This window comes from Plecotus auritus (assembly GCF_963455305.1).
Source record: "Plecotus auritus genome assembly, chromosome: 5".
In the NCBI taxonomy this organism is placed as follows: Eukaryota; Metazoa; Chordata; class Mammalia; order Chiroptera; family Vespertilionidae; genus Plecotus; species Plecotus auritus.
Genome location: NC_137776.1, coordinates 180483655 through 180497558, shown reverse-complemented (window position 1 = coordinate 180497558; position 13904 = coordinate 180483655). Strand labels below are relative to the sequence as shown.

General features: G+C 59.3%; 1 protein-coding gene across 1 annotated transcript; it reads left to right on the top strand.

Moving 5' to 3' along the window:
* Positions 1-5556: 5556 nt before the first annotated feature.
* On the top strand, positions 5557-10940 carry PTGES2 (prostaglandin E synthase 2). The gene is made up of 7 exons (XM_080668112.1): positions 5557-6360; positions 7354-7551; positions 8460-8518; positions 8839-8988; positions 9274-9474; positions 9576-9693; positions 10370-10940. The coding sequence occupies exons 1-7, from the start codon at positions 6091-6093 to the stop codon at positions 10493-10495; spliced, it is 1122 nt and encodes a 373-aa protein (XP_080524238.1). The 5' UTR covers positions 5557-6090; the 3' UTR covers positions 10496-10940.
* Positions 10941-13904: the final 2964 nt, after the last annotated feature.

Genomic DNA, 13904 nt, shown 5'->3' with positions numbered 1-13904 from the left:
CCTCTGCCCATGCCTAACTCTGCGAATCCCTGCTACCCCTCACCCCTGTGCTCTCTGCCCATGCCTAACTCTGAGAATCCCTGCTCACCCCCCACCCCCTGTGCTCTCTGCCCATGCCTAACTCTGCGAGTCCCTGCCCACCCCCCACCCCCTGTGCTCTCTGCCCATGCCTAACTCTGCGAATCCCTACCCACCCCTCACCCCTCTGCCCTCTGCCCATGCCTAACTCTGTGAATTCCTGCCCACCCCCCACCCCCTGTGCCCTCTGCCCATGCCTAACTCTGCGAATCCCTGCCCACCCCCCACCCCCTGTGCCCTCTGCCCATGCCCAACTCTGCTAATCCCTGCCCACCCCCCACCCCTGTGCCCTCTGCCCATGCCCAACTCTGCTAATCCCTGCCCACCCCCCACCCCTGTGCCCTCTGCCCATGCCCAACTCTGCGAATCCCTGCCCACCCCTCACCCCGTCAGTGCACAGCCTTGAGAGAGCCGTGTTCCTGAGCCCTCTGATGGCACATATGACTGAGCCCATGAAGGCCTCTCTGTAAATTAAGATTCTGGCGGTGCCTGTGGAGATCTACTTGTCTCTCGGCGCCCAAGGCCAGCCTGGTAAGCTCCCTTGCCGATTAAGCCTGCCGCCTACCATCTGGAGTGGCCTGTTTCTTTCTCTGGTCTCTCCTTGCCCTCCATATACGGGGACCAGTTTGGGAAACAACAGGGGTCCCAGGACAGTCATGGCCATCGCTGGGGCAGTCCGTGCTGGGCTGGCTGAGCTGGCGGCCAGGGGACCGGCTGAGGGTGCTTCTTGCAATCTGCCTTAGGCCGGCAGGGGCCCTGCAGGCTGTGCGGGGTCAGAGGTGAAAACTGCCACCTCCTCAGAGTCCAGCAGGGCTTTTGGGGCAGGGTCAGCTCAACAGGCACCCCGCCTGGCACAGCTGAGTCAGCACTGGGGGCTGGGTGAGGGGCGCGGGGTAGACTCCTGTGCGGACTCAGGCTGACTCCAGGGCTCCAGGGCGGTCGGGACCCTGGTGGCCCCACTCCTCGTCCACCCGCTGCCCGCTGGGCCTGGGCACCTGGTCAAGGAGGGAACTCTCAGGTTCCCCTGCCCAGAGCTGGGGCAATCCCTAGGCACAGGGGCTTTCAGAGTGGCCTGCGCCGCGTGAGCATGCCAGGCCCTTGCCCACTTCCGCTTGGCCCATAAAAAGCCACACAGAAGCTTTTGGGCCACGGTCCTCCCGGGAGAAGCCAGGGCTAGGCCTTCCAAGTTCCACCCCGGGTCCGTTTAGCAATGGCAGGAACTTAAACGCCACCTACACGTGGATTTCCCTGTGGCACGAAGCCAGGAGAAATCTGGCTGCTCCAGACCCCCTCCCGCCCCCACGGCCTGGCAGGTGGCTCTCCCCTCTCCACAGGCCCAACACCCGGGGCTCCCACGGACACCGTGGCCTGTTCTCCCGACCACAGGGCCCAGGCCCCGTGCCTGCTCTAATCCCTCCAGGAAGGCAGCGAAGTGTTCCCTGTGCTGATTGCACGTCAGGAATCCAGTCTAACCCCCTGGACCGGTCCCCGGAGACGTGTGAGCCGTGTTCAGCCCAGCCACGGGTGGTTGGGGAACAACAATACCCTCTGACTTGCCTGAAAGCTGGGCAAGGGGTCCCCTGGCAGCGGGTGACGAGGCTTCTAGGAGCCCGGGACCACGTCGAGGAGACGCCCATGCCCCAGGAGGCCAGTCACAGCAGCGGGGCCTCTTGGTGTCTACGGATGGGGCCCCCTTGGCCACTGCAGGTCCAAACACCCAGGAGGGGGAAGGCCTGCTCCTCTCGGGCCTCGGCTGGACTCTCAAGTTTCTAGAAGCAGCTTTCCAGCCCCCGTGCCCATCTCTCAACTCGGGACTCACCTGGACTCATCGAGCATTTCCTGGCTCCTGCCCCTTCCAGCTGGTGGGGGCCCTGTTTATGGAAAAGCTCTAAAAGGCAGTCCCTCCCCCCGCCCCCCGGCCACATGCCCACTGGATTCCTCCCTAGAGAGGGGTCCATGGGGCAGGGGGCGGGGGGCGGTAGGCTCTGCCACATGGTCTGGGTCCAGGGCAGTCTCCTGGTGCTCGGTGCCTGGCCCAAGCATGGCCCTTAGCTGGGTGCGCCTGCCTCTCACTCTGGGGCCTGGACTCATACGCAGTGAGAGGACCCATGAGGACCACGATGGGGACCCGAGGCCACGGCTCTGGGCAGGGTCTGCACCGGGCTCCAGGCACCCAGCTGGTGGCGGGCGGATGCTGGGCTCCGTGGAGCTGGACAGGCCTCTGGAGCTGTCATGACCTCTGCTCCTCGCAGCTCGGCACCGCTCCGGCCTGGGCTGTAGCCCCAGCACCTAGGGAAGGGCATCGCCACTTGGCTACTGCCGGGTCACTCCCTGCTCCCTGCTCCCTGGGCCCACGGTTGGGTGTCTGTTGGGCACCTTCAAAGGTGGCTTGTGTGCGGATGGATCGGGCTCTCACGAAAGGCTGTTTCCATCTTTGTATCCTCCGTGCCCAGGACACAGCAGGAGAGTGCCCAGCCTAGGGGGCAGGGTTAAATGAGAACTGACATCTGAGAGGTACTCAGGTTCCTGCCCGAGTCCTCCCTGGGCGCTGGAGACTGACCAGGCAGCGCCCCTCTGCCCCTCCCCATTCATCTCAGTGGTTGAGGAAATGGGGGGTAGGGATGGGGGGCGGTCCCAGCTGCGCTCCTCCTCCGGCTGGGAACCATTATTTCAGATGTGGTTGGTTCTGTGGCTGAGCCTCTCCCTCTGGGGGAGGGGGTCCTGAGCAAGGCTGTAACAGGCAGGGAGGACAAGGTCAGGCTCCGAATGGACAGTGGACACCTTCGGAAGGAGGAGGGGCCTACCTGGGCCAGTGGAGTGGGGCGAGGACGGGCTGGAGAGCAGAGAGGGGGGGCTGCCTGGAAGGGGTACTGCTCTGCAAGGGCAGGCAGGGAGGGGTGACTGGTCTTCCTGTGGCCTGAGGGGGTCTTGGGGAGGATCCATCTGGAAAGCAATCCTGGCTGAACAGTAGTCTACACTCTGAAGCTCCCCGCCCCCCACCAGAACACCGGATCTAGGAGAAACAGGCTCTTAATGCCTTGTCCAGCTCACAGTAAACGAGGCACATGCACAGCCTTAAGTGTGTGTTTTATAAGAAAAGTGTCCTGAGCAAAGTGTCCAAAGTGAAAATTTAGAAAAGAAACCACAGAATAAATCCAAAGAAAATAGAAGGCAGCAGTAAATGAAGAGCAGAAATTAATAAAATACAAAGATACATTAGGAATATCAAAGCCAAAAGATGACTCGTGAAAAAGACTAATAACATAAGTAGAAATTTGGAAAAAAATTCTCAACACAGAAAGGTGTAAGACACACATAAACAGAAGTAGAAATTTTTATATCTATAACTATAGATTTTACTGACATTAAAGGGTAAGAGGATGCTATAGGTAATGAAATGGGAAATACTTGAACGTATGGATTCATGAAGTAAAAGAAAGAGTGGGTGGTCCTATAACATCACAGAGTTGACAAGTTATTAACAAATCTTCCCACAAAGAGAACACCAGCCATGCAATATATTCCAAGTGCACAATTAGACAAGTTTTAAAAAATGAACTTGTAATTTTGTTTCAGATTTATAGGAAAATTGTGAAAATAGTTTGCAGAGCTCTCATATATCCTGCATTGTTTCCCTTATTATTAACATCTTATATTACTGTGACGTTACAATTAATGAACCACTTTTGATACATTATTAACTAAAGTCCATACTTTATTCAGATTTCCTTGGTTTGTACACAATGTCCTTTTCCTGTTTCAGGATCCCATCCAGGATACCATGTTGCGTTTTTGTTTTTAATGACCAGACAATTACATATGAGAATACATACTTTTAAAATATATATATGTATATTATTGATTTCAGAGAGGAAGAGAGAGATAAGAAACATCAATGATGAGAATCATTGATTGGCTACCTCCTGCACACCCCCTACTGGGGATCGAGCCCGCAAGCTGGGAATGTGCCCTTGACCAGAACCTGGGACCCTTCAGTCTGCAGACCAACGCTCTGTCCACTGAGCCAAACCAGCCAGGGCAATCCCCTGTTACATTTAGTTGTCATGCCTCATTAGGCTCTTCTTGGCTGTGACACTTGCTCAGACTTTCCTTATTTTATTGATTTCAGAGAGGAAGAGAGAGGGATAGAAACATCAATGATGAAAGAGATCATTGATTGACTTACTCCTGCACACACCCTTCTGGGAATCGAGCCCTCAACCCCAGCATGTGCCCTGACCTCCAGGTTCATAGGTCGATGCTCTAACACTCAGCCACACCAGCAGCAGACTTTCCTGGGTCTTGATGACCTTGACATTTTGAGGAGTACTGCTCATGCATTTTGTAGAATCTCCCTCTACTGAAACTTGTCAGGCGTTTTTCTCATGACTAGACTGGGGCTATGAGTTTTAGGAGGAAAACTACAGAGGTCAAGTGCCATTTGTACCACATCATACCAGGGGAACATGCTATCCACATGACGGATCACTGTTGGTGATGACTTGATCACCTGGCTGAGGTGTGCTGTCCCACAGGGGCTGAACCAGGCGGCCGGGGCAAATCCAGAAGCGCGAGTGTGCATGAAGCGCCGTTCCCCCTTCTGTAAAACAGCTCGTGTGTGAGGTTTCCAGAGACCCACTCGCAAGTGCTCACCGAGACAGGAGTCTGCAGCGACAACCCACCCAGGAGCGAAGGGTGGGAGGGCTCCGCGGCCCCTCACAAACCCCTATCCCGGCCCGGATTCCTCTTCCCAGGAAGGTACCCCTGAGAGAGCAACAGGTCGTTTCTGCAGTCCCCCTGAGTCCCCGGCTTCCTGAATCCGCGGTCCTAGCCTTTTGCGCCCGCCTCTACCGGCAAGCCCAGGTCCCCGAGGGGGCCCGACGTTGCGGGCTCAGGCTCTTCAAGGACCGCGCGATGATGGAACGCGGCGACCCCCGTGCAGACAGGGGGCCCTGGTGGAAGCTGAAACGGAGGAACCTCGCGAAAAGCGGGGGAAGCCGCCGGGCCCGCTCCAAGGCCGGGAACTTCAGGCCCGAGCCCCGCCCCGCAGCCAAAACTCCGCCCCGGCCGCCCCCAGACCCCGCCCCCTGCCAGAGCCCCGCCCCCGGCCAGCCGTGTACTAGCCGCAGTCCGGCTATCGCGCCTACACCAAGAGAGAGGTCCTTGCTGTCCCCGCCACCAGACTCCGCCCCTTCTCACCCATAACCAGTCCTGCCCTCGGACCTTGGCCGCAAGGCGGGGCCAACTCGGGTCTGCCCGCGGAGAAGCCTGGATGGCGGGGGCTCGGGCCCCCAGCCAGGGCGACCCAGCGCGGCAGAGGGTCGGTGCAGACCGGGACCCCCATTCCTCTCCCATCTGCCCTATCCAACCTCTGGGGACTTGCGGGTGGGAGAGCCGGCGCCTCCGCGTGGGCGAAATCTTAGACACGTGGTTTCCTAAAGGTCCCCAAATTGTAGGGAAGATTTTATGGTTCAAGCCATAGGCGACATGGTGCAGCGGAGCGGGAGGGCAGAAAGAGCTGAGTCTCTGGCACCCTCCTGCCGTTAGTTGGATGTGGCGGTTTCGCGACCCTCAAGGACCCGAAGCCGTGACTCCCTGACACTCCGAAGGGTTCAGTCTCTTTCGATTGGGTGCTTGAGGCAGAAATTACTAACCACATGTTACGGGCAATGTTGGGACTCAAGAGCCCACACCGGGAGCTGTGAGGCCGAGCAGAGGCTGGCGCCCGGGTATTCCCTCCATTCGACCCGGGTCACCACCGAGAACCGTTTCATCTACGTGTTGAGGAGCCGGGGCACTTAGCGACTCCCAGACATCCCGGAGGTGTTTCTGCGGCTCTGCGGAGTATGAAAGGGGGGCCCAACCTACAACTGCTGTGCCTCTGTGCCCGCTCGCTCGGCGTCACTATTACCCCGGCAACCTGCCGGTCACCAGCCACCCGGCCCTTTAAGGGAAGCCTAAGCCCGGCGGTCTTGGTTTCGCGCGCCCGCCCGCGGTGCCGGTAGAGAGAACATGGCCCAGGCTGCACGGGTGCTGTGGCCCAGCGGGCGCGCTCTGGCCTGGAGGCTGGGCGGTAATCCGGCGCCCCGACTCCCAGTGCAGAGCCGGGCTGGCTTCGCAGGGGCGGCGGGAGGCCCGAGCCCCGCCGCCATCGCCCGCAAGGGGAGCCGGCGGCTCCTGGGGAGGGCGGCTCTGGCCCTGGGAGGCGCTGTGGGGCTGTACTACACCGCGCGGTGGCACCTGCGCGCCCAGGATCTCCGTGCCCAGCCCTCCGCCGCGCAGGTAAGCCCGGGCTGGACCGAGCTCCACGCGGGTAGGGGCGCCGGGGTCAGCGCGGAACTGCGGGACTTTGGAAGGCGGCCGGGTCCGGAATCGCCTCCTCTGTCCGCTCGCGACCTTGGGCGAGTGACTTGGTTTCGTCTCCAAGTCCTCAGTGTCCTCATCTATGAAATGGGGCCGCTACTGCTGCCTGCTAACCGGAATCGTCTTTGTCTTAAAGTTGTGTTTCTAACTTGTTTAAAGACTTTATAATGGGGAGATGTTGAGATCACAGAAAAGAGAAAGAAAGCCTCTTTCAGTTTATCCCATTCCAAACATTTTGTCGGCCCCCCATCGTCTTCAAATCCTGAGGTTGTGTATTTATTTATTGATATTATTATTATTAGCATTTTTTATGGAACCGATGACCCTTCGATTCGGAGGGACATGGACGTGTTCCCCCAGCCAGGTGGTGGCCCAGCTGCCCTTGCAATTCTTTGTAACTTGCACCAGCACAGCCTTTCTCTGCTGTGGCCCCCCTCCTCCCATTCATCCACATATTCCTGCACCCAGGGTGTCAGGGGTGGGTGGGAGGGGAGTGGAGTTCTCTGTATCTCCCTGCTCACTTCCACCGGTCCAGCCTCAGTTTCCACCTGAACATTGAGGGCAGTGGACTGCAGCTGTGACTTTCAAACTAGAATATGCAGCAAGCTCACATGGGGCTTTCCTGCGGAACCAGCAGGATCCAGATCCTGGCCCAAGGCCCTGATACAACCCTTTCCCCTTAGAGACTGGAGGTAGAACCCACTCTGGCCACGCTGGGGGTGGGGCACTCTGGATTGAGGCTGAGCCTCGGCTCTTCATTCCTCCCCGCCACCTCCCTGTTTCTCCCCATTTTCTCAGGGTCATCTTAGAAGGCTCCCCTGGGAAACAAGTTTGCTTGGGGCAGGGCCTGGGTTTGGGGGCAGGCCGGGGAAACAGGCCTCAGAAGCCCCTCTCCCTCTGCTCCCCATCCAGCTCTCCCTGTCCGACCGCCTGCAGCTGACTCTGTACCAGTACAAAACGTGTCCCTTCTGCAGCAAGGTCCGCGCCTTCCTGGACTTCCACGCCCTGCCCTACCAGGTGGTGGAGGTGAACCCTGTGCGGAGGGCTGAGATCAAGTTCTCCACCTACAGGAAGGTGCCTATCCTGCTGGCCCAGGAAGGAGAGAGCCTGGTGAGCTTTGGGAGCCCCCACCATGTCCTGGGGTGTCCTGGAGTACTCCCCGGGTCAGCCCTGGAAGGAACGCGGGCTCTTGGCCTCAGCTGAGGACAATGAGGGGAAAGTAGCTGGTATACAGTAGATGCTCAGTAAATGTAGGCTGCCATCCTTCCCCACCAACACCAAACACCAGCCTGGTCTAGGGATGCAGAGCACCACAGAGCTTAGCAATGTGGATTCTGAAATCAGGGTGGTCTGGGTTCAAGATGTGGCTCTGCCCTCACCGCTGTGTGACTTGGGGCCAGTCACTTAGCCTCTCTGGGCTTGCTTCTTCATCCGTCAGCAGAGGACCATACTCTCCAGGTTGTAGGGAATGCCTGGCCCATGCTTGGCTCCCAGTATGTAGCTTCTGGCATCCACCCTGCTCCTCAGTGCCCTGGAGGCCAGGGAGGTGGAGCAGGCAGGGCCTAGACCAGGGGTGGGCAAACTTTTTGACTCGAGGGCCACAATGGGTTCTTAAACTGGACCGGAGGGCCGGAACAAAAGCACGGATGGAGTGTTTGTGTGAACTAATATAAATTCAAAGTAAAGGAGCGGAGGGGAGAGCAAGAGAACCGGATAGAACAGCCGGATCCGGCCCGCGGGCCGTAGTTTGCCCAAGGCTGGCCTAGACCCTGGGTCCTCCCCACACCCTCCTCCCCATTAGCCACACTTGGGTTTCCCTTCTGATCGGCTTCCCTGAGAGTGGGGGCTGTATCCTGGGGGTGGGGAGAGCTCAGTGGACATGGGTTATAGGGGTAACCCCCCAGGAGTGGACCAACTACCCTGGTTCCCCCTGACCAGTGTCTGAGGAACGCCTGGGCACGGTGTTGTTTAGAACCCTCCACCCCCATCCCCATCTAAATCACCCTCTTCTCCTCCAGCAACAACTGAACGACTCCTCTGTCATCATCAGCGCCCTCAAGTCCTACCTGGTGTCGGGGTAAGGAGCTCCTTGGAGACGGTCTCAGGGAGGCCTCCCCCGAGTCCTGCATGGGAGCGGGTGGGACTGCTGCTTCCATTTCCTGAACGGGTCACGGGTGTCCTACTCAGAGACTCCCCTTCCTCTCCCCCGCACACCTGCCCCCGTCAGGGAAGTTCTTGATGTCTGCCCCGGATCCCTCGTGCTGCACTTTTATGGGTCGGTTCTGGCTTCACCCCGGGGCTGGGCCAGGCCGGGGTGGATAGTCACCCTAAGGAGGCGAGGGCGGGGTCTCCTGGAGGAGGAAGGAGTTGGGGTGAGACTCTGGATGTACCCTGAAGGCAGCCCCTGGATGTCATCATCACCTACTATCCACCCATGAAGGCCACGAACGACCAGGGCAAGGAGGTGACCGAATTCTGCAACAAGTACTGGCTCATGCTGGACGAGAAGGAGGCCCAGCGACTGTATGGTGGGAAGGAGGCCAGGACGTGAGTGGGGCTGGGGCTGCCTGGGGGAGGTGGCATGGTGGGGGGAGGTGGCATGGCGGGGGAGGGGGGCCTTCCCCAGAAGGGGCCAGGCTGAAAGAGATGCTGTGCGGGGGGAGCAGCTTGGGAGGCCACAAGAGCTGGGCTGAGTCTCTATGAGGACCCGCTGCTTAGGCCTCAGCTCCCCATCCAGGCACTGGGAGGGCTAGATAGTGGGTCTGCCCCCCACCTCCCAGGCCCCAGCTTAGGAAGCCCACCTGGCCAGCCCTGTCCCCTGCTTACCCGCAGGGAGGAGATGAAGTGGCGGCAGTGGGCGGACGACTGGCTGGTGCACCTGATCTCCCCCAACGTGTACCGCACGCCCACCGAGGCCCTGGCCTCCTTCGACTACATTGTCCGGGAGGGCAAGTTCGGGGCTGTGGAGGGCGCCATGGCCAAGTACGTGGGCGCAGCTGCCATGTACTTCATCAGCAAGCGGCTCAAGAGCAGGTGATGGTGCATGTGTGTGCGCGTGCGTGATGGCCTTTTCACTGACCTCACCTGGGCCTAGGTGGGAGTTTCCCTGATGGACCACCCCTATCCCTGCCCAGGCACCACCTCCAGGATGATGTGCGTGAGGACCTGTATGAGGCTGCCAACAAGTGGGTGGCAGCTGTGGGCAAAGACCGGCCCTTCATGGGGGGCCAGAAGCCCAACCTGGCTGATCTGGTGAGTGTGGTGGTGGGGAGGGGTGCCCACACTGAGGGTCCTGTCTTTGGGTCGGGGCAGCCCAGGCAGGGAGAGCGCAGATGTAGGCAAAACTGCATCTCCGGCTCCCTCACATCAGAGGCAGCTGGCTCCATCTGGACCAGGGGCTTCAGGAAAACCAGCTACCAGGAACTGCCTTGGTTCCCATAACTGACAAGTTTAATGGAGGGGTTGGCTTCAGGCCTCGCTGGATCCAGGGGTCCAAGTGGTATTACCGGGGCTCAATGCCCTGTTGCACTCCAGCTCCTTGGAGTTGATCTCAGCCCAAGGCCAGCCTTGGTCCAGTGCCCCAGGCTCCCCCAGCAAGAGTCCTGGCTTCCACGTCCATGGCGAAGCATCCCTGTAGCCAGTGTGAAGCCCATTGATGGGCAGGCCCAGCTCTGTGGGGGAGGTCTCGGGATCGGAGAGCCGGGGGAGGCGTTTTCTCAAAGGAAACTCTGGGTGGGGCGTGTTACTCAAAAACGGGGTGTGTGTAGGGGGCAGGCAAAATCTACAGTTACCCCCGTGCTTCGTTCAAAGCCCCGTGGCCAAATGAGCCCTTCGGTGGGTTGTGGAGCTCACAGAGGGGAGACGGGCCCCGGACCCTCAGCTGGCAGGTGGCAGGGCAGGTCTGGATGCCCCTCTGTGCCCACCCCAGGCGGTGTATGGCGTGCTGCGAGTGATGGAGGGCCTGGAGGCCTTCGACGACCTGATGCGGCACACCCGCATCCAGCCCTGGTACCTGCGGGTGGAGAAGGCCATCGCCGACGAGGCCCTCCAGTGAAGGAGCCGCCCCGGGAGGAACCGGAGACCAGGAGACACCAGCTGCCGGCACCAGGGCCACTGAGCCAGCCCTCGGCGACGCTGTGCAGGGTGACAGGGTCATGCTACCTCTCGTCCACCCCCACCCACAGCATTCTCTGTGTCTAACACTGGACACCTGCGGGGGCCCTGGGCTGCTGGGGGACACAGCCCCCTGAGGGGCGCAGAGGCTACCTCCCTCCTCCCGGCCCCGGGCTCTCAGTGGCTGCCCTGCCTAACCCTGTGGGTGGGAACTGGGCTGGGCCCCCGCCCTGGACAAGGGAAGTCGGGACTTCCCGGGTTAGGGAGAGCCCCATCCTTGGCTCCCCATGTTCCTGCTCGTCCTAAGCATCCCCGCTCCCGTCCCCCACCCACCCACCCACCCAGACTCTGTCTTGTTTGAAATAAAGAAAAAGATTCTGCCGTGAGGTCTGTGGCTGCTTCGGACGAGGCCACGCCCAGCCCCGTTTGTCCAGTGTTACTAAGTGTCAGGCCTGGGGTGAAAGGCTTAGTGGCTTCATGTCTCAGGATCCCTGGGACACCAGAGGGAGGCTCAGAGATGGCCCAGCGTGTGGTCTCAGAGACTGACTGGGACTCTGGGTGGTGGTGCCCCTCTCTGAGCCTCAGTTTCCTCATCTGTTAAATGGGCATAATGATAGTCCCCACCTCGGGGAAGTGGTGAGGGTTCGATGACAAGATGTGGGTCAAGTGCTCAGAAGGGGACCGGGCTCAGGGGGGGCCGGGAGGGCGCCAGTCCTGCTCTACAGACCAGACACCAAGGGCCAAGGAGCACAGCGCCCCCCAGGGCCCCTGGCAGCAGTGGCCACCCCGGTCTTTGATCCCAGGCCTGGGGCTTCACAGGGATGGATGCTGGGACGGGGTCTATAGGGAGAAGCCAGCTCGGAGTGAGGGGGGCTGTGGGTGGAACCCCCTTCTGAGCAGGGTGCCCTGGGCCAGGGACTTCGTTCCCCTGCTTTTGGCAGATGAGTGGCCCGGTGGCGGCCATGGCAGCCCTCCCGAGGCCAGAAGGGCGGCTGGTGTACCCAGTTTCACCCCCTGGGCCCTTTGTTGGGGTGGGGGGTGATTGGGCAACCCTCCCAGGCCCACTCTGGAGTCTTGAAATTTTATTCTTTAAAAAAAAATAATGCATGCTCCCTATAACAGCTTAATGTGAGCGCAGTGGCCTCAGTTTCTCCCAGGGCACGATGCCGCCTGCTGTCCTGGTCCCCGTGGTGGGCATCTGTCTGCCGCGCTGGCTCGTTCCTGGCTGCAGAGTCCTCCGCTGCACATAGGACACAGCCCGCCAGCCGGGCCCAGGTCGTGGAGTATTGGGGTGGCTCCCCTCCCTGTCCCCCGGGAGTGTTGAGCGTGCAGGGCATGTGAGAGGCCCAGGCCTGAGGCCACAGCAGTCCGGCCTGAGGAGCCACAGAAGCTGCCTCCGAGGGCCGATAGGTGTCGCAGGCCCCAAGCCACCACTGTGTCCAGAATGCTGTTCCTGCGTCATTGGTCAGACCTTAAATCCCAAGGGGCCTTTGCTCCAGGGGCCCAGGGTGGCCTGCGGACCCCAGAGCCTCCCTTGGCAGGACAGGGGCGCCGAAGGAGGCTTTCCTGCATCCCTGCAACCCCCGCCCACTCCCCCTTCCCAGCCAGCCTTTTCCTGCCGCCCGCAAACCTCGCCCGGGGTTGCTTGGTACCTTCCCGGCTGCTCAAGGAGGCAGACTCACCTCTCCTTTGTCTCAGCCCCAAAGGGAGCATCTGCTGTGCCTGGCGTGGGGCAAGGTGTCCACATCCTGTCCTTGACAGCGTGGCCAGGGAAGGGTCTCACGGCCACAACCCACCCTGTGCTCCCAGCCCTTTCTGCTCCTGCTCAGCCCAGCGATTCTGTCTCCCAGCCTTGGCTTTCCCTTGGGGCCCAGTCCCACCAAGGAGGCTCGGGTGGTGGGGGGGAGGGCAGGCTGGGTCCCTGCCACCAGTCTTCTCCCCTCTCCCCGTTTCCATATATCACATGCTCTACCGTCTCCCCAGAGGAGGTTATGGCCGGTGGCTGAACCATGCTGGGGACAGGGCCTGACTCCGGACCTGAGCTTTTGCCCTGGGGCTGCTGCAGGCCCAGGGAACACGCCTGGGTCATCCTCACTCTGCTGAATGGTCACCTTGGTGAAAAGTCTCAGGACTGTCCTAGCTAGACCCCATCTCTGTGCCTGGGGCTGGACACTGGCTAGTCAACCCAAGGCCACCATGTGGCACCAACTGAGCCGTGCTTCTTTCACCAAGTATCCCGCCCTCCACCCGCAGCAACTCTGCCTCAATTTCCCTGTGTTCCCAGGCCTGGCTCCCTGGGCATGTTTTCCCATAGCCACCAGAGGGCGGTAGAGGCTGCGAAACCCTGTAGGAGATGGACACAAGGTCTGGTGCTGCCATCTTGAGGTCAACTCTTGCATTGCACCTTCTCGGGGCAATCTTTATTATTCAGGGACTCTATTCGCCCCTCTGTAAAATGGGTTTAGCACTCAAGGGTCTGAAGATGGGCAAGTAGAAAAAGCCACACCTCCCAGGGATAAGGGCCTCAAGCCAGTAAACCCTGCCCCATCTTGGTCATGTTCAAGTTCCCTGTGGCTTTGATGGTAGCAGAAGGCCTGAGATGGGTACCCTGCCACTGCTCCCTGTGACCTTGGGCAAGCCCCATCCTTGCTCATCCTCCAACAAGCCCTTGGAGGTCAGTTAACCTCCATGGGGTTGGTGCCATCAGAGTCAATGCACCCAGGAGTCAACATGTGAGGGGCGTTTTTATGCAGCCAGTGGGTCTGCTGTCTGTTCTCAGGGGGCAGAGACAGAGAGAGAGAAACATCAATGTGAGAGAGACATATCAATTGGTTGCCTCCCTCGTGCACCTTGACCGGGGCACCCTGACCGGGACCGGGGACGGAGAACACAACCAAGGTACACACCCTTGACTGGAATCGAACCCGAGACCCTTCAGTCCTTGTGCCGATGCTCTAACCACCGAGTCAAACTGGCTGGGCTGTGTTTACTATTTTATATGTAATATAAATATATATATATATTTACATATCTAACAGTTAAATTTGGTGCAAGCACTGTTTTAAGCTCTTCACACACGTTACCTCATTTAATTCTTATGACATCCCTATGCAGTAGGTACAGATATTTCACAGATGAGGAGACTGAGGGAGGCAGCGGAAAGGTTCAGTGAATTCCCTGGAATCACACAACTAGCAAGTGGCAGAGGGAGGATGTGAACCGGACCTCCTGGCTCCAGAGTGTGACCTTCCTCACAGTGTCACATTGCTCCTCTCTCTCTAGAGAACTTTTTCTTTTATTTCTTACAATATATTTTTATTGATTTCAGAGAGGAAGGGAGAGGGAGAGAG

What these genes read in the sequence shown, in the direction of transcription:
- PTGES2 (XM_080668112.1), top strand. Translation starts at nt 6,091, where the DNA reads ATGGCCCAGGCTGCACGGGTGCTGTGGCCCAGCGGGCGCGCTCTGGCC. An exon ending in AAGTCCTACCTGGTGTCGGG is followed by an intron (nt 8,519 to 8,838) that starts GTAAGGAGCTCC and finishes TGTACCCTGAAG; the next exon opens with GCAGCCCCTGGATGTCATCA. An exon ending in AGCAAGCGGCTCAAGAGCAG is followed by an intron (nt 9,475 to 9,575) that starts GTGATGGTGCAT and finishes ATCCCTGCCCAG; the next exon opens with GCACCACCTCCAGGATGATG.